At 41.4% G+C, this 22,167-nt stretch overlaps 1 protein-coding gene across 6 annotated transcripts in view; it reads left to right on the top strand.

Annotated features, from left to right (window-relative positions):
• Nucleotides 1-22,167, top strand: part of LOC132385093 (centrosomal protein of 164 kDa-like) — a 288,904-nt gene that overhangs the window by 185,057 nt on the left and 81,680 nt on the right. For all 6 annotated transcript variants that reach the window (XM_059956825.1, XM_059956827.1, XM_059956826.1 and 3 more), the window contains 4 exons: nt 15,130-15,194; nt 18,953-19,153; nt 20,395-20,526; nt 21,814-22,030. In XM_059956825.1, coding sequence (XP_059812808.1) covers nt 15,130-15,194; nt 18,953-19,153; nt 20,395-20,526; nt 21,814-22,030 — 615 coding nt within the window. The remainder of the gene's footprint in view (nt 1-15,129; nt 15,195-18,952; nt 19,154-20,394; nt 20,527-21,813; nt 22,031-22,167) is intronic.

The following is a 22,167-nucleotide window of genomic DNA, read 5'->3' as shown; positions in this document are numbered from 1 at the left end:
TGTACCTGAGTCCGTGGTTCTTTGGTAGAAGTGGGCCTTGGTTCTGCTCCAAGTTGCGTTGTCTTCCCGGAAGTGGCTTTCTTCATCTTCTGTTTTTGAGGCATAGCTTGAAACAATCCGGAGTAGTTTATAAGTAACTTTTAGAAAGTATTGACTAACTTTTCTTCACTTAAACATTAATTTATTGATTTTTTACGGGAGAGCTGAGTTCCAGCATCTCGATCCTACGTCATCACGTGACGTCCCCCCCCACAGTGAAGACTCCTGAGTTCAAATCCAAGTCGGGCCACCCCAGGCACGCTTTCCATCCATGCCAGGTTGAACGTCGTGCCAGCCACTCGGCCTCGTAAAAAATACAAGGGTCGAGTCAGGAACGTACATATCATGACCCGGTTAATCCGAAAGGAGACCAATTCTGACACCACGCACCAGGCAAGAATGGCTGACTATCTGGTGCGACATGCTAAAAAAAAACAGTGAAGACTTATGCAAAATACTTATTCAGTTCGTCCACCATTTCCTTATCTCCCATTACTACCTCTTCAGCATCTTTTTCTAGCAATCTGATATCCACTCTCACCTCTCTTTTGCACTTTAAGTATCTGAAGAAATTTTTGGTGTCCTCTTTCATATTATTGGCTATCTTACTTTTGTATTCCATCCTTACCTCTTCATGACTTTTTTAGTTGCCTTCTGTTCATTTTTAAAAGCTTCCCAGTCCTCTAACTTCCCACTAATCTTTACTGTGGAATACAGTATGTCCTCTCTTTGACTTTTTTGTTGGCTTTGAGTTCTCTTGTTAACCGTGGTTGTGTCTTGCCTTTAGAATACTTCTTCCTCATTGCGATATATATGTCCTGTGCCTTCTGAATTGCTTCCAGAAATTCCAGCCATTGCTGCTCTGCTGTCATCCCTGCCAGTGTTCTTTTCTAATTAATTTTGGCCAACTCCTCTCTCATGCCTCTGTAATTCCCTTTACTCCACTGTAATGCTGATACATCTGACTTTGGCTTCTCCTTCTCAAATTTCAGGGAGAATTTAATCACGTTATGATCACTTTCCTCTAAGGGTCCTTTTACCTTAAGCTCTCTAATCAATTCCGGTTCATTGCACAACACCCAGTCCAGAATAGCTGATCCTCTAGTGGGCTCAACCACGTGCTGGTCTAAAAAACCATCTCAAAGGCACTTTGTAAATTTCCTCTCCTACAATCCAACACCAACCTGATTTTCCAAATCTATCTGCACATTTAAGTCTCCCTTGACTATTGTAACATTGCCCTTTTGCATGCATCTTCTATCTCCCGTTGTAATTTGTAGGCCACATCCTTACTACTGTTTGGGAGTCTGCATACAACTCCCATCAGGGTCTTTTTACCCTTGTAGTTCCTTAGCTCTATCCACAATGATTCAAAACCTTCCAACCCTATGTCACCTCTTTTTAATGATTTGATTTCATTTTTTACCAACAGAGCAACACTGCCCCTTCTGCTTTCCTGCCTATCCTTTCGATACTATGTGTATCCTTGGACATTAAGCTCCCAGCTATAATCTTTCAGCCATGATTCCATAATGCCTTCAATTTCAGACCTACCAATCTGCAGGTGTGCTTCAAGTTCATTTACCTTGTTCCGTATACTGTGCACATTCAGATACAATGCCTTCAGTCTTATATTCAGCCTTTTTGATTTTGTCACACCATGCTCAACCTTTTGCTTCCTAACTTTGTCTCAGGTCTTACAAACATCTGCCTTCACAACCTCTTCACTAACTGTTCTAGCACTCTGTTTCTCATCCCCCTGCAACTCTAGTTTAAACCCCACTGTGCAGCATTAACAAACCTTCCCAATGGGATATTAGCCCCCTCCAGCTCAGGTGCAACTTATCCCTTCTGTACAGCTCTCACCTTCCCTGGAAGAAAGCCAAATGATCCAAAAATCTTTGCCCTCCCTCCCACACCAACACCCGAGCCATGTATTAAACTATATAATCTTCCTAGTTCCAGCCTCCCTAGCACATGGCACAGGGCAGCAATCCTGAGATCACAACCCTGAAAATCCTCTCCTTTAACTTAACACCTAACTTCCTGAACTCCCTTTGCAGAACTTTGTTGCTCATCCTACCCATGTCATTAGTAACTACATGGACCACAACTTCTGGCTGTTCATCTTCCCACTTAAAAATGCTGAGGACTTGATCTGAGATATCCTGGAACCTGGCATCTGGGAAGCAACATACCATCCAGGAATCTTGTTCTCACCCATGGAGCCTCCTGTCTATTCCCATAACTAACAAAATCCCTATCACCACAGCATGCCTCTTCTTCCCCCTTTCCTTCTGAATCACAGAGTCAAACTCAATGCCAGAGACCCGACCACTGTAACTTCTCTCTGTTCGATCATCCCCCCCCCCCCCCGACAGTATCCAAAGTGATATACCTGTTGTTGAGGGGAATGGCCACAGGGGTAACTCTGCACTGGCTCCTTAACCCCTTTCCCCTTCCTGACTGTCACCTAGTTTCTTGTGTCCTGCCCCTTGAGTGTAACTATGTATGTCCTATCTATCACCCATTCAGCCTCCCAAATGATCCGAAGTTCATCCAATTGCAGCTCCAACTGTTTATTGCAGCTTGTTAGAAGATGCAGCTGGATGCACTTCTTGCAGTTGTAGTGGTCAGGGATACTGGAGGTCTCCCTGCCTTCCCACATCCCGCAGGAGCATTGCACTATCCTGCCTGTCACCTCTATCTAGCTGAGCAGATATAAAGAAGATAAGGAAAAAACTTGATCATTTCTTTCCTTTGCTTTCTCTGAGTGAAGTCTCTCTTTGCAGAAGCCTCAGAGACCTGAAGCCTTAAGATCACTCCTCTGACTATGTCCACTCAGACGATGGCATCTGCACCTGCCCCTGCCTTCCTTTAGTTTGCTGTTGTTACTGATCAATCCCAAACACTGATTGGCCGCTGGTCAAAGCTCTATTATCCTGCCACAAACCGATCCTGCCTTTTATTCTTGGGCGGTGGACTTGATTAAAGTCCCCTCCTCTCCAAACTTCTGATATCTGGATTTGCCACTGGTCAAGGCTCTATATGGGTTAAGATTAGTATGGGCTGCATCCAGCACATCCTCAGACTGCTGGTTGTGATGCAAATGCCATATTTTATTATATGTTTCGATGTACATGTGACAAATAAAGCTAATATTAGAATCTTATTTTATATAAAGAGCCAAATGTGATAGTTGGACTGAAAGAAGGCTTTCAATGGAAAAAGGCCTGAAAGTTTCATTGACATTCTATTTTAGCATGTCCTTGTCATTTTAACATCTCAAGTTCCTAAATTTAATACAATAGCAGCTTGGGCCACAAATGCAGCTATCATTATGGTTTATTCATGGGTCATTTCTGTCCAGTTAATGTTTTGAAAAGTTGAATGAAGCATGTTTCTAATAAGAAAATTAGCAATGTTACTCTATTCAGACTTTGTCGGCAGTGGATTATCGTATGAAGTAATCCCACAGCCTGCTAATTCGTAGGAAGGAGGTACGAGAGCTTCAAGTCCCACACCATCAGGTTCAGGAATAGTTATTACCCCTCAACCATCAGGCTCCTGAATCAGAGGGGTAACTTCACTCAACCCAACATTGGATCTATGGACTCACCTTTAAGGACTCGACAACTTGTGTTCTCGATGTTTACTGTTTGCTTATCTATCTGTCTGTCCGTCAGCCTGTCTATCTATCATATTTGCACATTTTGTTGTCCTGTGCACATTGTTTTTTTGTCCATTTTTGTCATGGGTGATTTTTCATTGATTTTATTGTGTTTCTTTGTATCTACTGTGAATACCCACAAGAAAATGAATCTGAGGGTCGTATATGGTGACATATATGTACTTTGATAATAAATTTACTTGGAACTTTTGAACTGTGGAGAGTGTATGGGGAGGTATCCCTTTGAATCAATTTGCATTTTCTTAGAAATGTTATTCATTACTTCAGTTGTATTGTGGTCTTTGGAGTTTCACACATCCCTTCACTTCCAGACTGGCCATGACTCACCACTGACGATCAACACTGGCACATCTCAGGGGTGTGTGCTTAGCCCACTGCTCTACTCTCTGTATTCACGTGACTGTGTGGCCAGGCATAGCTCAAATACCATCTACAAATTTGCTGATGATACAACCATTGTTGGTAGAATCTCAAATGGTGACGAGAGGACGTACAGGAAGTGAGATATGCCAACTAGTGGAGTGGTGCCACAACAACAACCTGGTATTCAACGTCAGTAAGACGAAAGAGCTGATTGTGGACTTCAGGAAGGGTAAGACAAAGGAACACAAACCAGTCCTCATAGAGGGATCAGAAGTGGAGAGAGTGAGTAGCTTCAAGTTCCTGGGTGTCAAGATCTCTGAGGATCCAACCTGGTCCCAACATATTGATGTAGTCATAAAGAAGGCAAGACAGTGGCTATACTTTATTAGGTGTTTGAATGATTTGGCATGTCAACAAATACACTCAAAAACTTCTATAGTTGTACTATGGAGAGCATTCTGACAGGCTGCATCACTGTCTGGTGTGGAGGGGCGACTACACAGGACCGAAAGAAGCTGCAGAAGATTATAAATGTAGTCAACCCCATCGTTCGCACTAGCCTACAAAGTACCCAGGACATCTTCAAGGAGCGGTGTCTCAGAAAGGCAGCGTCCATTATTAAAGACCTCCAGCACACAGAGCATGTCCTTTTCTCACTGTTACCATCAGGTAGGAGATACAGAAGCCTGAAGGCACACACTCAGCGATTCAGGAACAGCTTCTTTCTCTCTGCCATCCGTTCCATAAATGGACATTGAAGCTTTGGACACTACCTCACTTTTTTTAATACACAAAGGGCGCATGATATGGGCTGCTGAGGGGAGGAAACGGTGGTAGAAGTTCCCCATACCAACGAACTCCTGCAGGCCTTTGTCCATGTTGGGCCGGGCAAAGTGGCAGATCGCGTCTACCTTGGCGGGCAGAGGTGTTGCCCCGTCTTTGGTAATCCTGTGGCCCAGGAAGTCGATAGTATCGAGACCGAACTGGCATTTGCCCAGGTTGATTGTGAGGCCGAAATCACTCAGGCAGGAGTAGAGCTGGCGGAGGTGGGACAGATGCTCCTGATGACAACTGCTGGCTATAAGGATGTCGTCCAAATAGATGAACACAAAGTCCAGGTCGCGTCCCACCGCGTCCATTAGCCGCTGGAACATCTGTGCGGCATTCTTCAGGCCGAACAGCATTCGGGGTGATGCGTGCTGTTTTGTGGTTGTCTTCAGGGTGCACCGGGATTTGATGGTATCCCCGGACGAGGTCTACTTTGGGAAAGATCCTTGCCCCGTGCAGGTTTGCTGCAAATTCCTGTATGTGTGGCACGGGGTAGCAGTCTGGAGTTGTAGCCTCATTCAGTCTGCGTGGTCTCCAACCCCCGGCTGCTTTGGGCACCATGTGCAGGGGGGAGGCCCAAGGGCTGTCGGACCTCCGTACGATCCCCAATTCCTCCATCCTCTTGAACTCCTCCTTCGCCAGGCGGAGCTTTTCCGGGGGGAGCCTCTGTGCGCAGGCGTGGAGGAGTGGTCCCTGGGTCGGAATGTGGTGCTGAACCCCATGTCTGGGCATGGCTGCCGTGAACTGCGGTGCCAGAATCAATGGAAAGTCCGCCAGGATTCTGGTGAATTCGTTGTCCGACAGAGTGATGGAGTCCAGGTGTGGGGCCGGCAACTTGGCTTCACCCAGGGAGAATGTCTGTAAAGTCTCGGCATGTACTGGTCTTTTCCCTTGCAAGTCGACCAGCAGGCTGTGAGCTCGCAAGAAGTCCGTCCCCAGGAGTGGTTGGGCCACCGCGGCCAGTGTCAAGTCCCACGTGAACTGGCTGGCGCCGAACTGCAGCTGTACTGTGCGGATGCCATAGGTCTGTATCGTGCTGCCGTTTGCGGCCCTCAGGGTGGGTCCTGGCTTCCTGTTGCGGGTGTCTTACCCCGTCGGGGGCAAGACGCTGATCTCCGCTCCGGTGTCAACCAAGAAGCAGCGTCCCGACTGTTTGTCCCAGGCGTACAAGAGGCTGTCCTGGTGGCCAGCCGCCATAGTCATTAGCGGCAGCTGGCCCTGACAGGGCGGGCGATAACGGCAGGTTTTTGTGCCCCACCGCTGGTGGTAGAAACACCACTGTTCACTGGCCTCCTCACTCCTGCCTCTGTGTTGTGTGCGCCCCCCTGCCGGGCCTGGTCTGGTCTGCTGTTGGGTGCATGGCCTGGTAATCTGATGGACAGACACCACACTCTCCCTCTTGGCTTTCCACAGCACATCTGCCCGGGCCACCACCTTCTGGGGGTCGCTGAAATCTGCGTCGGCCAGCAGCAGATGTATGTCCTCGGGCAGTCGCTCTAGGAATGCTTACTGGAACATGAGGCAGGGCTTGTGTCCGTCAGCCAGGGACAGCATCTTGTTCATCAATGCTGACGGCAGTCTGTCTCCCAAACCGTCCAGGTGAAGCAGGCGGGCACCCCACTCACGCCATGAGAGGCCAAAGGTCGCAATGAGCAGCGCCTTGAATGCTTCATATTTGCCTTTTTCCAGGGGCGACTGTATGAAATCCGCAACCTGGGGGGGCCATCTCCTGGTCAAGGGCGCTCACCACGTGGTAGTAACGTGTGGAATCAGAGGATATCTGCTGAATCTGGAACTGGGCTTCTGCTTGGCTAAACCACACGCATGGTCGCAGCGTCCAGAAAGTCGGCAGTTTTAGCGAAACTGCATGAACAGGTGAAGAGTTGGTCATCTTTGGTCAAATCCCGTTTGGACCATTGGGGTCACCAATGTAGCGATGTGCTACACACAGCGCTGAAATAACGACACGCAGTCAGTAAGTTGTTTCAAGACTATTTATTCAAACTTCGCGGCGCTGGCATTTAAATCCCTAGCGCCCACCCTCTCCGGGCGGAAATGACGTCAGAGTTGCATTACCAAAGTCTCTCCCCGCACGCTGGCTATTTGTGAGCCGGTTCGCCTGCACAGAAAGTGGGTTGCCACAGTACTGTATTTCTGTTTTTGCACATTTTTAAAAAATCTGTTCAATATATGTAATTGATTTATTTGTTTATTTATTATGTTTTATTTTTTTTCTCTCTCTGCTAGATTACATATTGCATTGAACTGCTGCTGCTAAGTTAACAAATTTCACGTCACATGCCTCTGATAATAAATCTGATTCTGACTTCATTACAATTGGTCTGCAGGTAGCATATGGAATGATCTAATTAAATGGTGCACTCTTTGAAATATTCTTTGAAGGTTCATCCAGTAAGTGCATTATCCATTGTGCAAATTGGCTGTTAAAACAAGCAACTTGCTCAATTGTGATGTACACTGGGTTGGCAAATGTTAGCCAGTGTGTTGATAAGATTGATTCCACTGACCTGGTGTCATATAAAAAATGCTGATTGCTTTTCCTTCTGATCACTGGAAGTGGCACACGGTGATATCAGTGAAAGTATTGTCAGTTTTGACTCTGTTCTTCACAGTTGACTAATCCATTGATACTTGCTGTCCAGGCTTGTGTGAAAATAGTTAAAGCCTGTGAATTATGCCCAGTACAGGTCAGAGCCCTTTGTGAGGGAACTACTTCTGGTTAACTAAGTTCATTTACCTTCCATGGAAGGTAGCTATTTATTGGGAAAATGATAATGCTATCGTTTTGGGTAGCTAATAAAAGGCAATCATTTTGAAGAAGGTAATTGAGTTTGTCCAAAGGCAGTCATTCAATGCAGTTATTATTAGATAATTGTTTATTTTCAGTAACACATTTCTTTAAAAGAAATTCTAAACACATGATATCCTATGAAAGAAAATGTTCCCCTTATACTGTATTTTTGGACAGACTGCTACCCAGTCCAGGAGGAATTATTTAATGGAAAGCAATCAGTCCTAAAGAAGACATTAGGTTCAATTAAATTTTAACGGCATGATGCTGGGGATTCCTTCTGTTGGTTCTGTTCAGAAATTCCCATGACTTGTTTGCTATTTTAGAGATTTCTATATGTGGACGATTCGTCTGTGCTGGCACCCCAAGACCAGATGGCGGAGTCACCTTCTAGGTACTAAAGAGTTATAAATGAGGACTTGCAGAACTCCATTCAAGGATTTAATATTGTGTACAATGGTGTCCCTAACAGCTGCATTCAACCATTCCAAATGGTACCAAGAAATATGTTTCACATTTTAATTTCAAATTTTTAATAAAAGAATTAGATTGAATTAAGGAGGAGCAAAGAATTTTGCATTTTTTCCCTGTCCATATTGGCATCCACCACTTGGATTACCAAAATATAAAAAATTCACTCCATTCTTAAGCCTGCAGAGTCCCTCATCTACAACCTCAAAGGAGTACTCTCTACTATACATATAGCATTTATTATTGCTTTGTATTCAGCATCTTTGCCGTCTTGTGTGACATTGAACCCAGAAATTCAGAATCAGATTTACTGACTTGTATGAAATGAGAGGGGAACTCATTGAAACCTTACGGATGTTGAAAGGCCTAGACCAGGGGTCAGCAACCTTTACCACTGAAAGAGCCACTTGGACCCGTTTCCCACAGAAAAGAAAACACTGGGAGCCGCAAAACCCGTTTGACATTTAAAATGAAATAACACTGCATACAACGTTTTGTTTTGCCTTTATGCTATGTATAAACAAACTATAATGTGTTGCATTTATGAAATTGATGAACTCCTGCAGAGAAAACGAAATTACATTTCTGCATGCAACAAAAACATTTTGAACTCCGAAAAAAAGACGTTGGGTTGAAGGTTACTTTTAAGTAAAATACTCAACGTCTATTTGAGTCCTTCTTGTATTTATGAAAAACGCCAAACTTAAATTTGCCGCCAGCAGCAAACCAAAAATAACGTCAGCCAGCTGTCAACCTGAAAAATGAAAGGACTATTTCACTGAACAATGAAAACATATGAATATACATAAAATAATAGGCAATTAAAATATTTATCATACTTGGTTAATGGGATTTCTGCTCCTGGACCTCAGCGCACAGCGTCTGCACATCAGGGCTGTATGACGTCACCTTCATCTTTACACAGGATCGCAAGCTGTCATCTGTGAGGCGTGCGCGATGTTTGTTTTTAATAAAGTTCATGTTGGAGAACACCTGCTCACATACATATGTGGATCCAAAGATCGACAGGACTCCAAGCGCATACTTTTTCATGTTTACATAAATGTCGGGCATAGCATTCCATGTTTTGAACACAAGTTTGTCCGGTTTTGGAAGGTTTTCAATATCACTCCATTTGTGATTCTGAGCAAGAACGGCCTTCTGACGGGCAACATCTTCAAGGTCTGCTGTCAAGCGTCTAAACTTGGACACCCATATGTCTTTGTCGGCTATGTCGGCCAGTTCCATCTCAAGATCAGGTTGACTCACACCTGCCAATGCAGTCGTATTCAGTAGGGAAGGATCGATGCTTAAGGGAGTGACCGGGAAGGATAATGTGTTTTTTTCCTCTCTGAACTCACAGAAGCGTTTCCCAAACGATGTTTGCATTGCGATGATTGCAGAATGTAAATACTCCGAAATTATCATGTCGTGACCTTGTTTGAACTCTCTCAAATTGGGGAAGTGAGACAAAGTGCCTTTCTGTAAATCTCTGGCAAGCACTGTCAACTTGCGCTCGAATGCCAAAACATCCTCCAACATGTGCAGGGCTGTGCGTCCTTTCCCCTGAAGAGCTGTGTTCAGCGTGTTCAGGTGCGCTGTCATGTCTACCATGAAGTGTAGCTTTTCCAGCCACTCTGGCTGTTCCAGCTCAGGAAAGGTGAGCCCTTTGCTGCCCAGGAAAGTTTTCACTTCTTCCAGACACGCGACAAAGCGTTTCAGCACCTCCCCTTTGGACAGCCACCGGACTTTGTTGTGCAGCAGGAGATCAGAATATGCGCTTTCCAGCTCGTCCAGTAACAAACAGAATTGACGGTGATTTAAACTTTTTGCCATTATTTTATTGACAATCTGAATGACAACATCCATTACTTCTGTGCATTCCGGAGGAAATGTTTGAGCGCACAGTGCCTCTTGGTGCAAGATGCAGTGAAAAGTCAGCAGCTTTCTGTCCAGCGACTTCTGCAGTAAAGCCACAAATCCCTTGTGCGTTCCCGTCATATTCGGCGCCCCATCAGTAGCTACTGACACCAGATGGATGGTCTTTATTCCTTTGGCTCTTAAACAATTCAAGACAGCCTCACAGATGTCCTCCCCCCGTGTTTGGTCTTTTAGAGGTATCAACTCAATCAGTTCTTCCTGTGGCCCGGCAGAGTTTACATACCGGCAGAACAACGCTATTTGTTCAATATCACCTTTGTCTTTAGACTCGTCACAGGCAATCGAGTAGGCCACAGCTGAATTGATGTCTTTAATTTGCTGTCTTGTGATGTCTTCTGCCATTTTTATGGTTCTGTCTTTGACAGTCTTTGCAGAGAGGGGCATATCCCTGATTTTCTGCACAATTTCACTCTTGTTTTTAAAGTCCGTGAATAGATGTTCTGAAATCTTAATGAAAGATTCTTTTATATATTCACCATCTGTAAACTGCTTCCCGTGCCTGACTATTTCCTGAGCGGCAATATAACTGGCGTACGTCGTTGATTTTCCAGACTTCATCCATTTCTGGAAATGATTTTTGCTCAGATCAACCTTCCGCATCAGTTCCGAAACGGCTTTTTTTCTCTCATCTCCATCCGGATATTTTTGAGCAAAGGCTGCGTGTTTATTCTGGAAATGCCTTGCGACATTTGACTTTTTGTTGTTTGCTAGTTTCTCATTGCATATTAAGCATACCGGTAAACCAGTCTCGTCAACAGTGAAAGCAAATGAATCTGTCCACGTATCATTAAACGTTCTGTTTTCTTCAGTCACTTTTCTTTTTTTAGAATTCTCCATAGTTGGCTTACCTTGGATCGAAAAATTAAAGAAATCGCGCACTGGCGGGTGTCAGGTATTGGCAGTGGTGACGTATATTAATAGCGATAAAAACACGTTGTAGCGGTGTGCTCACGCAGTCAGTAAACTGCAGTCGAATAACTTTATTCGAACTAAACAGCCTTGCTTTTAAGCCTCCCTCAACCCAGCCCCCATGGACGCAGATGCTGCAAAAGACGCGTACTCACAAACCCCCGTAGGCTATCTCCCTTAGCCGGAATGCTGGCTAATTGTGAGCCGTTTCGGATGTGCCAGGAAATGTGTCGCCACACTTAGATTGTACAAGATCACCATAATCTTCAAATTTAGAATTACATTTCAAAAGCTAACAAACTAACATAAAATACATTTTAATTAAATACTGACCAATTATTTCCCAAAGCCACAGGGAGCCGCAGCACAGAGGTGAAAGAGCCACAAATGGCTCGGGACCGCAGGTTGCCGACCCCCGGCCTAGACAGAGTAAATGTGGAAAGAATGTTTCCCATGGTGGGAGAGTCTAGGACAATAGGGTACAGCCTCAGGACAGAGGGGTGCCCTTTCAAAACAGAGATGCGGAGAAATCTCTTAACTAAAGCGTGGTGAATTTGTGGAATTTGTTGCCACATGCAGCTGTGGAGGCCAGGTTGTTGGGTGTGTTTAAGTCAGGGATTGATAGGTTCTTGATTGGACATGGCATCAAAGGTTACGAGGAGAAGGCCAGGAACTGGTGAGGAGGAGAAGTAAAAAGGATCAGCCATGATTGAATGGCAGAGCAGACTCGATGGGCCACATGACCTAATTCTGCTCCTATGTTTTATGGACCAAAAGAGTGTTGTATGCAAGCGCCATCTTGATCAGAATCTTTTAGGTGACACGGTGCCTCGTGTATTCTACATGTAGGAATTGAATACTTCACCATCTCAACCTGGGTTTAATAATTACTATGTGTGCTCAGAGTTAGAAAATCATGAGCTCTAATTCCATTCCTGTACTTAATCACTTTATGTAGGCTGGTACAGCTGTATAGTACTGATTGGAGCTGGTTGGAGGTACTCTCTTTAAGATGGTTTGTTAAATCCATGACGTCCTAACCTGGGTGGATATAAGAGCGTCATGTGATGAAAAGTAATGGAATTCACCTAAAATTCTGGCTAACAATTATTGCTGAATCTCTGTCAATAAAATAAGTTACTTGAGCATTTTTTCTTGTTAAAGGAATCTTTCTGCATGTGAATTGGCTGTCAGATTTACCTGTATTGCATTAGTGTTTACACTTAAAAAGCTCTTCATTGTGTGTGAACAGAAGGATCTGGGAATCCATAATTTGTTGAAAGTGAAAAAGGTAGATAGGGTCATAAAGAGAGCTTTTAGCACAAAGCCTTCATAAATGAAAGTATTTGAATGCAGGGGATGTTATGTTGAAGTTGTGTAAGATGCTGGTGAGGCCTAATTTGGAGTATTGTGTGCAGTTCTGGCTACCTACTTACAGGAAAGATGTCAGTACGATTGAAAGGGTACAGAAAACATTTACAAGGATGTTGTGAGAACTTGAGGACCTGAGATTGGGAATTAGATTAAGAATATTCCTTGGAGTTTAGGAGAAAAGGGAACATTTGATAAAGGTAAATGCAAGCAGGCTTTTTGCACTAAGGTTGTTTGAGACTAGAACTAGAGGTCATAGATTAAGGATGAAAGGTGAAATGTTTAAGGGGAACCTGAAGGGTAACTTCTGCACTCAGAGGGTGGTGTGAGGCAGGAACAAGCTGTCTGCAGAAGTGATGAATGCAGGTTCGATTTCAACATTTAAGAGAAATTTAAATAAATTATGAATGGGAGGAGTATGGAGAGCTATGATCTAGGCTCAGGTCAATTGAACTGGGCAGAATAGCAGTTCATCATGGATAGATGGGTTGAAGGGCCTGTTTATATGCTGTAGTGCTCTATTACTAATCTGGAGCATCTTAAGGTACTATCTAAAATGGTTCACTGATGCCAATATCTAATAAATTGAATCCTTCATAGCTGTCAGATAAAACCATAAACTATTTTCAATGCTTGCACATCATACTTTTGGTGAAACAACTCTGCGTGCATGAAAGTAGTTGAAAATATTGTCAATCTTCATTTACTTGTATTTAAAATAGGTACTTTGTTCAAGGTAGCTATAAGTTTGAAACCTGGTAGTTTTAATATCAAGTAGTATTGCATGCCTTCTTTTGGTGGGTTGTATCACTTGCATTTACTCTAAAAGTTATGGAAAATATGAGGAATAGGAGCATTCACTATATACTTGATAACCTGAACTGGACAGAGGAAGCAAGTTGTGAAGGATGGTCCACATCCAACAAATCCAATTGAATTTTTCAAGGACTTCATTGACATGGTACATAGGAGAACATTTATGGATGTAGGCACCTGATAATTTTCCACCTTCTAGCTAACTTTACAGGCTTAAATAGTTGAAGGCAGATTATAAGAGCATAATAATATATAGAGCTAGAAGTAGATTACAGAGCAATTTGTGGTCTGTGTTGTCATAGTGTAAGTTAATGTTTATCCTCTACCCTGTACATTTTTTTTGCAAAATATCCATAACCTCTGAATCCCTTGGTAAAAATAAAACTCTATTGACCACCAGCTTCGACATACACATGACAGGTCTACTAGAGACGTGTAGGTTAGAATTTCAATGACTTAAGTCTCCTTGCGGGAAGAAATTACTTCTCAGCCCAGGTGCACTTGGCCAACCCTTTACCATGCCTCCTCCTCCTAGATTCCATGGCTGGAGGAAAAGCTTCTCACCATCTCTTTAGCCAGTCGCGCTCAGAATCTTGCATGTCTCAATAAAATCTTCTTTCATTCTTTTAAGCTTTGGTGAGAACAGGCCAGACTTCATCAACCTTTCTTCATAGTATTCCCTTCTCACAGGAATCATTATTCTGCGTCTACACTACAACCACTTTAAAGCTGGTATATCATTCTTTCAATAGAGGCTAAATCTATATATCTTATTCCAAATAAGGTTTTGTTGCAGTCCTGATGAAGGGACTCAGCCTGAAATGTTGACTGTACTCTTTTCCATAGATGCTGCCTGGCCTGCTGAATTCCTCCAGCATTTTGTGTGTATTGCTTGGATTTCCAGCATCTGCAAATTTTCTCTTGTTCATTGATTTGTGCAATATTATTGGCCTGGATAGGCTAGTAGCTAGGTAAATGAGGTTAGAAAAGTCACAAACAAATTAAAATTTGCAGGTGCTGGAAATCCATGCAACACACACACAAAATGCTGGAGAAACTCAGCAGGCCAGACAGCATCTATGGAAAATAGTACAATCAATGTTTTAGGCCGAGACCCTTCAGCAGGACTGATTAGAAAAGTATTTACTTCAGTTAGAACTAGGTACATAATATAATCTGTCAGAAATCTGCACCTAGACCTTAACTGTTCATTATAGTTTATAATGACAGTAAAAATATTGTAGTTATACACTGTATTGAAGTTTGCAGATGACACAAAGTCTGGTGATATACTAAAGTACTAACAAAATATAGAAAGTACTGATAGATTGAATAGGCAAAAATGAAGCATGCGGATTTAGAAGCAATTGAGTGCAATCCATTTCAGGGGAAAAGAGAAATAAATCTTAAAGCAACACACACAAAATGCTGGTAGAACGCAGCAGGCGAGGCAGCATCTATAGGGAGAAGCATTGTTGACATTTCAGGCCGAGACCCTTCGTCAGGGCTAACTGAAAGGAAAGATAGTAAGAGATTTGAAAGTAGTAGGGGGAGGGGGAAATGCGAAATGATAGGAGAAGACCGGAGGGGGTGGGGTGAAGCTGAGAGCCAGAAAGGTGATTGGCAAAAGGGATTCAGAGCTAGAGAAGGAAAAGGATCATGGGACTTTAAATTCACTACTGCGAAGCCTCTGCCAGTGATGCCTACACTGAAGAAGGATAAATCTTAAATATTCTTTCAATAGTGAAAAACTATGTCCATGATGATCTACAGGAATCTTGTGAACACTAATTCATTAACATGCAATAGCCAAGCATGCAAAATATTGACATGTTTATTTTATGAAATAGCACCATAAATGTTGTTCTTATCTCATTTTTATTCATAGGAGGAGCAAGAGACCAAGGAACAAAATCTTGAAGAACAAAGGAAAAGAGCAGAGCCTTCTGAAAGGTACACATTTGTTAGTCAAGTTTGAATTCTTCATAATTTGTATTAACAACAAATGTCAATTCTAGAGCAAGAGTTTTGTTTTATTGATGGCTCACAAGTTCAGGGCACCCTCCTAGATTCATTTACTCAGGAATAAGCAAACCCTGTTTGTCAGTGGCTGGGTTTATCTGGGATGAGTTCAAACCCTAGAGCTTACTACATAAACCTGTTGTGAAGGCTTTAACCATCTTGTGTGCAAAGCTACTAAATCTATTTTGAAGGAAATGCTCTCCCATTGTTAATCATTGATAAATATTTTAGAGTTATCTAATTTGATTTACTGGTTTGCAAGAACTATAATATTCCCAATATCTAAGAAATCTCTTTGTTTCAGTAATTTGGTCTAACAAAGTATTTGCTGATTACAATTCCTTTGTGAACTTGAATTTCCATTTGTGGGTTTTGTGTATTTGCCCCAGTAATTTCAGTAGACAAGTTGATGAAAGGTGGGCCTTTGAGTTTTACCTGCGTCTACCCACTGTACAACGACCAGCAGAAGAAGCCACAAGATCAGAATCTTTATTATCACCAGCATGTGACATGAAATTTGTTAACTTAGCAGCAATAGTTCAATGCAATACATAATCTAGCAGAGGGAGAAAAAAAAATAAATAAAATAAAATAATTATAAACAAACAAGTAAATCAATTATGTATATTGAATAGATTATTAAAAATGTGCAAAAACAGAAATTCTGTATATTTTTAAAAAGTGAGGTAGTGTCCAAAGCTTCAAAGTCCATTCAGGAATCAGATGGCAGAGGGGAAGAAGCTGTTCCTGAATCATTGAGTGTGTGCCTTCAGGCTTCTGTATCTCCTACCTGATGGTAACAGTGAGAAAAGGGCATGCCCTGGGTGCTGGAGGTCTTTAATAATGGACACCGTCTTTCTGAGACACCACTCCCTAAAGATGCCCTGGGTACTTTGTAGTCTAGTGCTCAAGATGGAGCTGACTAGGTTTACAGCCTTCTGCAGTTTCTTTTGGTCCTGTGCAGTAGCCCCTCCGTACCAGTCAGTGATGCAGCCTGTCAGAATGCTCTTCACGGTACAACTATAGAAGTTTTTGAGTGTATTTGTTGACATGCCAAATCTCTTCAAACTCCTAATAAAGTATAGTTGATGCCTTGCCTTCTTTATGACTTCATCAATATGTTGGGACCAGGTTAGATCCTCAGAGATCTTGACACCCAGGAACTTGAAGCTGCTCACTCTCTCCACTTCCGACTCTTCTATGAGGATTGGTATGTGTTCCTTCATCTTACCCTTCCTGGAGTCCACAATCAGCTCTTTCGTCTTAGTGACGTTCAGTGCCAGGTTGTTGCTGTGACACCACTCCACTAGTTGGGATATCTCACTCCTGTACGTCCTCTCGTCACCACCTGAGATTCTACCAACAATGGTTGCATTGTCAGCAAATTCGTAGATGGTATTTGAATTATCCCTAGTTACACAGTCAATGGTATATAGAGAGTAGAGTAGTGGATTATTGTCACTTGCATAAATTATGATCTATATCTACCCTCCTTAGACTTGCTAGAAGCATTTCTGCCAGACCACAGTTATCATGAAGCAACATTTATTTGTATTTTTTACAACCAAGATTAGTGCATCCAGGATAAAAGACAGCTGTTTAATATGAGTTCAGTAATACTAGAATTTAATGGTTCTGATAACATTAAGCTATTTTGATGATGTGTGCAGCTGAATTGAACCAATATATGGGGTAAACAAATCTAAATAAGATTTGCTTGGGGACAGCTGAACTCAGAAACATCTTTGGTGGAATCAGTCTCTTGAGACAGGTGGCCATTTTGATATCAGCAGAATAGGAGCAAAACAGACAAAAATGAAATGACCCTCTCCAGCCATCAGCATTTGTATGTGCTTTCACTAAATTATTCATCTACAAGGTAAAGGATAAGAAGGAGGAAAACATTTAGGAAATGTTGTGATAGATTAGTCCCGACTATATTTAGATTGTCTTTTTGCATATTATTCCCTCGGCACCTTCTCTACTCCATATTCTGAGACTCAGGAATCCAGTGATTTGCTGACAGCTTGTCTGCTATCAGAATGGTACTCGGTTGACTGAAGCTAGCATCATCTTCACGGAACTTCCATCAGACCCTGATAATGTGAGAAAGCCATGAAAGTTTGTCATAATAATGGATTTTTTAGCACTTGGTCCTTACCCTTTCTCTAAATCCCTGTGAAGCGCGAATGAGAAGATTACACGTAATAACAGACACAGAGATGAAAAAGGAGTCTTTTAAGTAATCTGCCAGACAAGAAAGAAAATAATGATTGCCCTAAGGATAATGGAAGTGTAGTGGAACTAATGGCCAGCCAGAAGCAGCCTCCTGCCCCTCTGGAACTGTGTAGCTTCTGAATGTAGCTACAATCTTCTATATTTTCATTAAATTATGTCATTGCATTATAGTGCTGTGCTTTGACATTGAGTGTTTAAGCTCTGTACCTTGCCTCCATGTCAACAGGCTGTCCTTAACTGCATGCCATGCAACCTTAAATTAAGTTCTAATTGTCTCATTGACTTCTCATCTATTTTTACACTCAAAATTGAACACAGGTTACTTGGCACTCGCACCTTTCTGTTGGAAAGGTTCTTGTATAACATTAGAATGGTGCAACACCGAAGGTAGCTAATTAATCCACAATATCAGGGCTGGCTCTTTTAAAGTGCTGTCCATTTTGTCCTTCTGTTCTACTCAGTAGCTCTGCAATTTTCTCTCCAAGTATATGTTCAATTTCCTTTCAAAAGTTACTATTGTATCTTCTACCACTTATCTTTCAAGCAGTGCACTTCAGTTCATAATAATTCATAAAAAAATCTTCTCACCTCTAGGTAATAATGGGTAAAAGAGCTTCAGCAGTTAGGATGAATAATATTGTTCATAAAATGTCTGTTTTGAGAATTTTAAAGATTATCTTCTGTATGGAAGTTATTATCAAAAAAAATCCTTGAGATTCAACAACTCCAACCCATTGCTCCATTTACTTTGTTAACAATATGACAGAAAATTCTATCTCATTCTGTATGACCATCAGTTTTCTAACTATCAATTTCCAGCTGTTTAGCCTACACTGGGAGTTATTTGGATCATTTATCCTGTAAAATATGATGTGCAAAAATATGTGTTGCTGTGATTTTAATGGTCATCTAGTGGAAATGGAGGAAAGCAGAGAAGCAAGTATTTTTCTCATTTGTAGTCAAGTCAGCCTGAGCTAATTCTATGAAGCTGTATCTCTGTGATCTACTGTTGGTTTTTGGAAAAAGTGCTGATTCAGCTTTTGTCTGTTTGCTCCCAAATAGGAACTACAATAAGTGCAGTAAACAGTGAATTGTCAAGGCATTCAAATTGAAATTGTGAAATTGGCCGAGTTATCACTCAGTAGAAAAATATCATTGACACATTCTAAAAATTGAGAAATACAGGTCAACAGCTTTCTGCACACCATAAAACAAGGCATGGGTTAAGTGGAATAGACCTTTAACTCAAAACTCAAAAGAAGACATAAATCTGCTGGCTCAGCCCAACATATGCCTCTCTGTGTGTTATTGGAATATCCTGGGCCATCTCTGATCACCATATGTTCTGTCTTAGAGCTTCTGTTGGCCCATAGAAGTTGGAAAGAACGGCTGTGCAACTTTCTAAATTGAGTTTGGTAATCAGACTGTTTGTATGATTCCCCTCAAAATAGAATCATTTATCAGGAGCAAGAGAAAGACAAGGAACTACTGCAGGCACAGAAATCAAAGGAGGAGTCTGACAAGTTGAACCAGGAGCTAGAAGAGGAAAAGAATCAGATACTCAAAGAAAGGGAGGAGCAGCTTCGTAAACTCAGGCAACAGGAGGAAGTGGAAGCCCAGCAAATTTATCGAGATAAAGAAGAAAAGCTCAGGTATAATGCTGTGTTTTATTTTAAAGTTCTTGCATGAGACTGCTGGAAAAATGCAGAAGTGGACACATTGCAGTGACAAAGTGCTACAATTTTGGAGGTGCCATTTCTCTACAGGATATCAAGTGACTTTACATATCCCAATGTCAGGTGGTCATTGCATATCCCAAGGTGCTATTTAAGATTGATGGATTTACCCAGCATCCATAAAACCATAAAACAAAGGGGCAGAATTAGGCCATTCAGCCCATTGGATCTGCCCTGTTATTCCATCACGGCTGGTTTAATATCCCTGTCAACTCATTATCCTGCCTCCCCCCCTCCCCTAACCTTTGATACCCTTACTAATCAAGAACCCCTCAACCTCCACTTTAAATATACCCAATAATGGCAATGAATTCCACAGATTCACCTTTAGGCTAAAGAAATTCCTCCTCATCTCTGTTTTAATCCACCCAACATTTCTTCATCAATCAATATCAAAAACAGATCAGCTATCCCATTAGATTTTGCTGGATCCAGCCACGTGTAAATTGTTATATTAGTCTATCTAACAGCAGTTGATTAGGATAATTTCCCTGCAGGGATATTCATAAGGGTCAGTCAGGATACAAATTTTATACTCAATAATGGAGAGTAAATCAGACCAAGTAAAATGCTGTCATTCTTGTCTCGTTCCCAGTGGCTGGGTTAAGTTGCTTTTGGCGAAGAACTTTCGGTAATTAATTGACATAGGAAGATAGAGAAGCAAATGTGATTTTAAAAAATATTAGTAAAAATTGCATGAGTAATCTTGGGGATTCAGCTTCAATGTACATAATTTGTAACAATATTCTCTTGGTCAGAGAAGTGATGCCCAAGTGCACAACTTGTAACTTGCCCCACCACTTCATTGTTGAAGGGTGTTAAAGGTTAGAGGGAGAAGACAGGAGAAAGGGTTGAGAGGAATAATAAATCAGTCATAATGGGATGGCAGAGCAGACTTGATAGGTCGAGTGGCATTATTCTGCTACTATGTCTTATGGTCTTATGAAAGTTGCCTCCTGGTTCAGCCTTGAGCAACCGACAAGTCAGTATAACTATCTGTTTACTGCCATTGTACACAGCCTAAGAATTGGCAAAGATACGGAGTGGCCGTCTATGAAAACAATTTCCTGAGACTTATTCTATTAAACGATGTGTCTAAGCTATTTGACCATAGAAATGACAGAAACTCAGTAGTTTTTTTATTTCCAATGTTCAAGGTTACTAAAAGAAAAACTCAGGATTGAGTGGGAGGAAGAGGAGGCACGACTAAAAGAGGAGCAGGGCAGTATATTGCTCAAACTCCAAGACCAGGTTAAAATGGAAATGGAGACAACAGAGAAAGAAATTGGGTAAGTGCCGCCAGAAAAGATAAATTGGATAAAAAGTCCCCAGTGCCCTTGTAACTTGGGTTAATTACATTTTTCTACCCACCCACCCAAAGAAAAATTGAAGCCCAAATAAGCTGTGATGAAAATCTGAATTAAAAACAGAAAAAGCTGAAAATACACAGAAAGTCAGGTAGTGCCAATAGAGTAAGAAAAGAGTTTACACTTCAGGTCAATAACCTTTCAAGTGTTTTTAAATAACTTTGATCATTTATTTATAGTTCAGTAGCTACATAATGAGTCTTTGTAACTTGTGAAGAAATTAATGTAGACTTTGGCATCTGTGCCTTTTTTTTTACAATGACATGGACACACAATAACTGCCACAGAACAGTTAATTACTGAAGTCTCACTTTCTTCCACACAACCACCTTGTTATCATATGGAAAATTGCCGTAGGGCACTGAGCTTGCTAAACTTATTCAGCTCTATTCTTTTCTACTCCCAGACTTGCCTTATGAATTTAGTACTTTGTAAATTGGAGAGAGTAGAGTAAAATACTAGATTTTTTGTCCATATTAGTGTTAGCCTCCTTTCTCCTCTTGATAATATACAGAGAACCATATCCATATTTCAGGGTATTAAATTCAATTAGGCCAACAAGAATTATGTGAAAGAGTAATTAGAAAAGTGTTGGTGTTGCTTTCCTTTAACCAAAATGTAATGCAGAAGGCTTATTTACATCTTGCATGGGTGTCATTAGATGAGTTTTCATTCTTTAAACTGCCCATTGTAAAGAATGTTCCTTTATCGATAACCAGTCATTGAGAATGTAGCATTTTTAATGACTAAACAGAAGTAAACATTCTGCCCATTTCAGAAGTAAGCTTCTTTGAAATTACAAAATTAATTTGTTAATTTAATAGCTAATCCTATCAAAACTTAGTGCATGTTGCATTATATTTGAAATTGGATATTTAATATTCTTCCCATTATGTCAAATTTATTTGGAGCATAAAAAGTGAAAATCATCACAGCCCTAATTAAAAAAGTATTGCACAATGTCTTTTATTGATGAATGCAATGCAGAATTAAAATTCTATTTCAGAAACTGTTTCATCTGTTCAAATAGGTTTTACTTTTGTTTAAGAAAAACTAAATTAAAACTCTTAATAAGCACTGCAGTTTGATAATATGCTCAGCCTATATTTAAATTATATATAAATATATTATATATTTAATATATTATAGGTTATATATTTTATAATGCTGTTTGATATGTCAGGTAGTATTGTTTTTACTGCACTCCAGGGCTGAGAAGGAAGCCAGGCTCGTACAGCTCAAAGCAGAACTAAAATCATTTTTAGCAACTGAGCAACAAAACTTAAAGGCTGAAAAGTGTGCAATTGTGGAGCAGATAAGGAAAGAGATGGACAAAACCTTAGAGGAAGAGAAGATTCAGCTGGAAGAGAAAAAAGAAGAGGCTCTGAGTGAGCTAAGGGAAAAGCTACAAAAAGAAACAGAAGAGGTATGCCTCTGCTCTTTTAACAATCGGTAATACTGATCCTTCTCCATGGAAAGGTAACTTCTCAAGCATTGCTGAACATTACGTGACTGGATTTATTCCACTGCATCTTTACAACTTGCTCATCTCCAATCCAAGAG

Source organism: Hypanus sabinus, chromosome X2, assembly GCF_030144855.1.
Source record: "Hypanus sabinus isolate sHypSab1 chromosome X2, sHypSab1.hap1, whole genome shotgun sequence".
Classification (NCBI taxonomy): domain Eukaryota; kingdom Metazoa; phylum Chordata; class Chondrichthyes; order Myliobatiformes; family Dasyatidae; genus Hypanus; species Hypanus sabinus.
The sequence above is the reverse complement of the archived record's forward strand: the minus strand, read 5'-3'. Positions and strand labels throughout refer to the sequence as shown.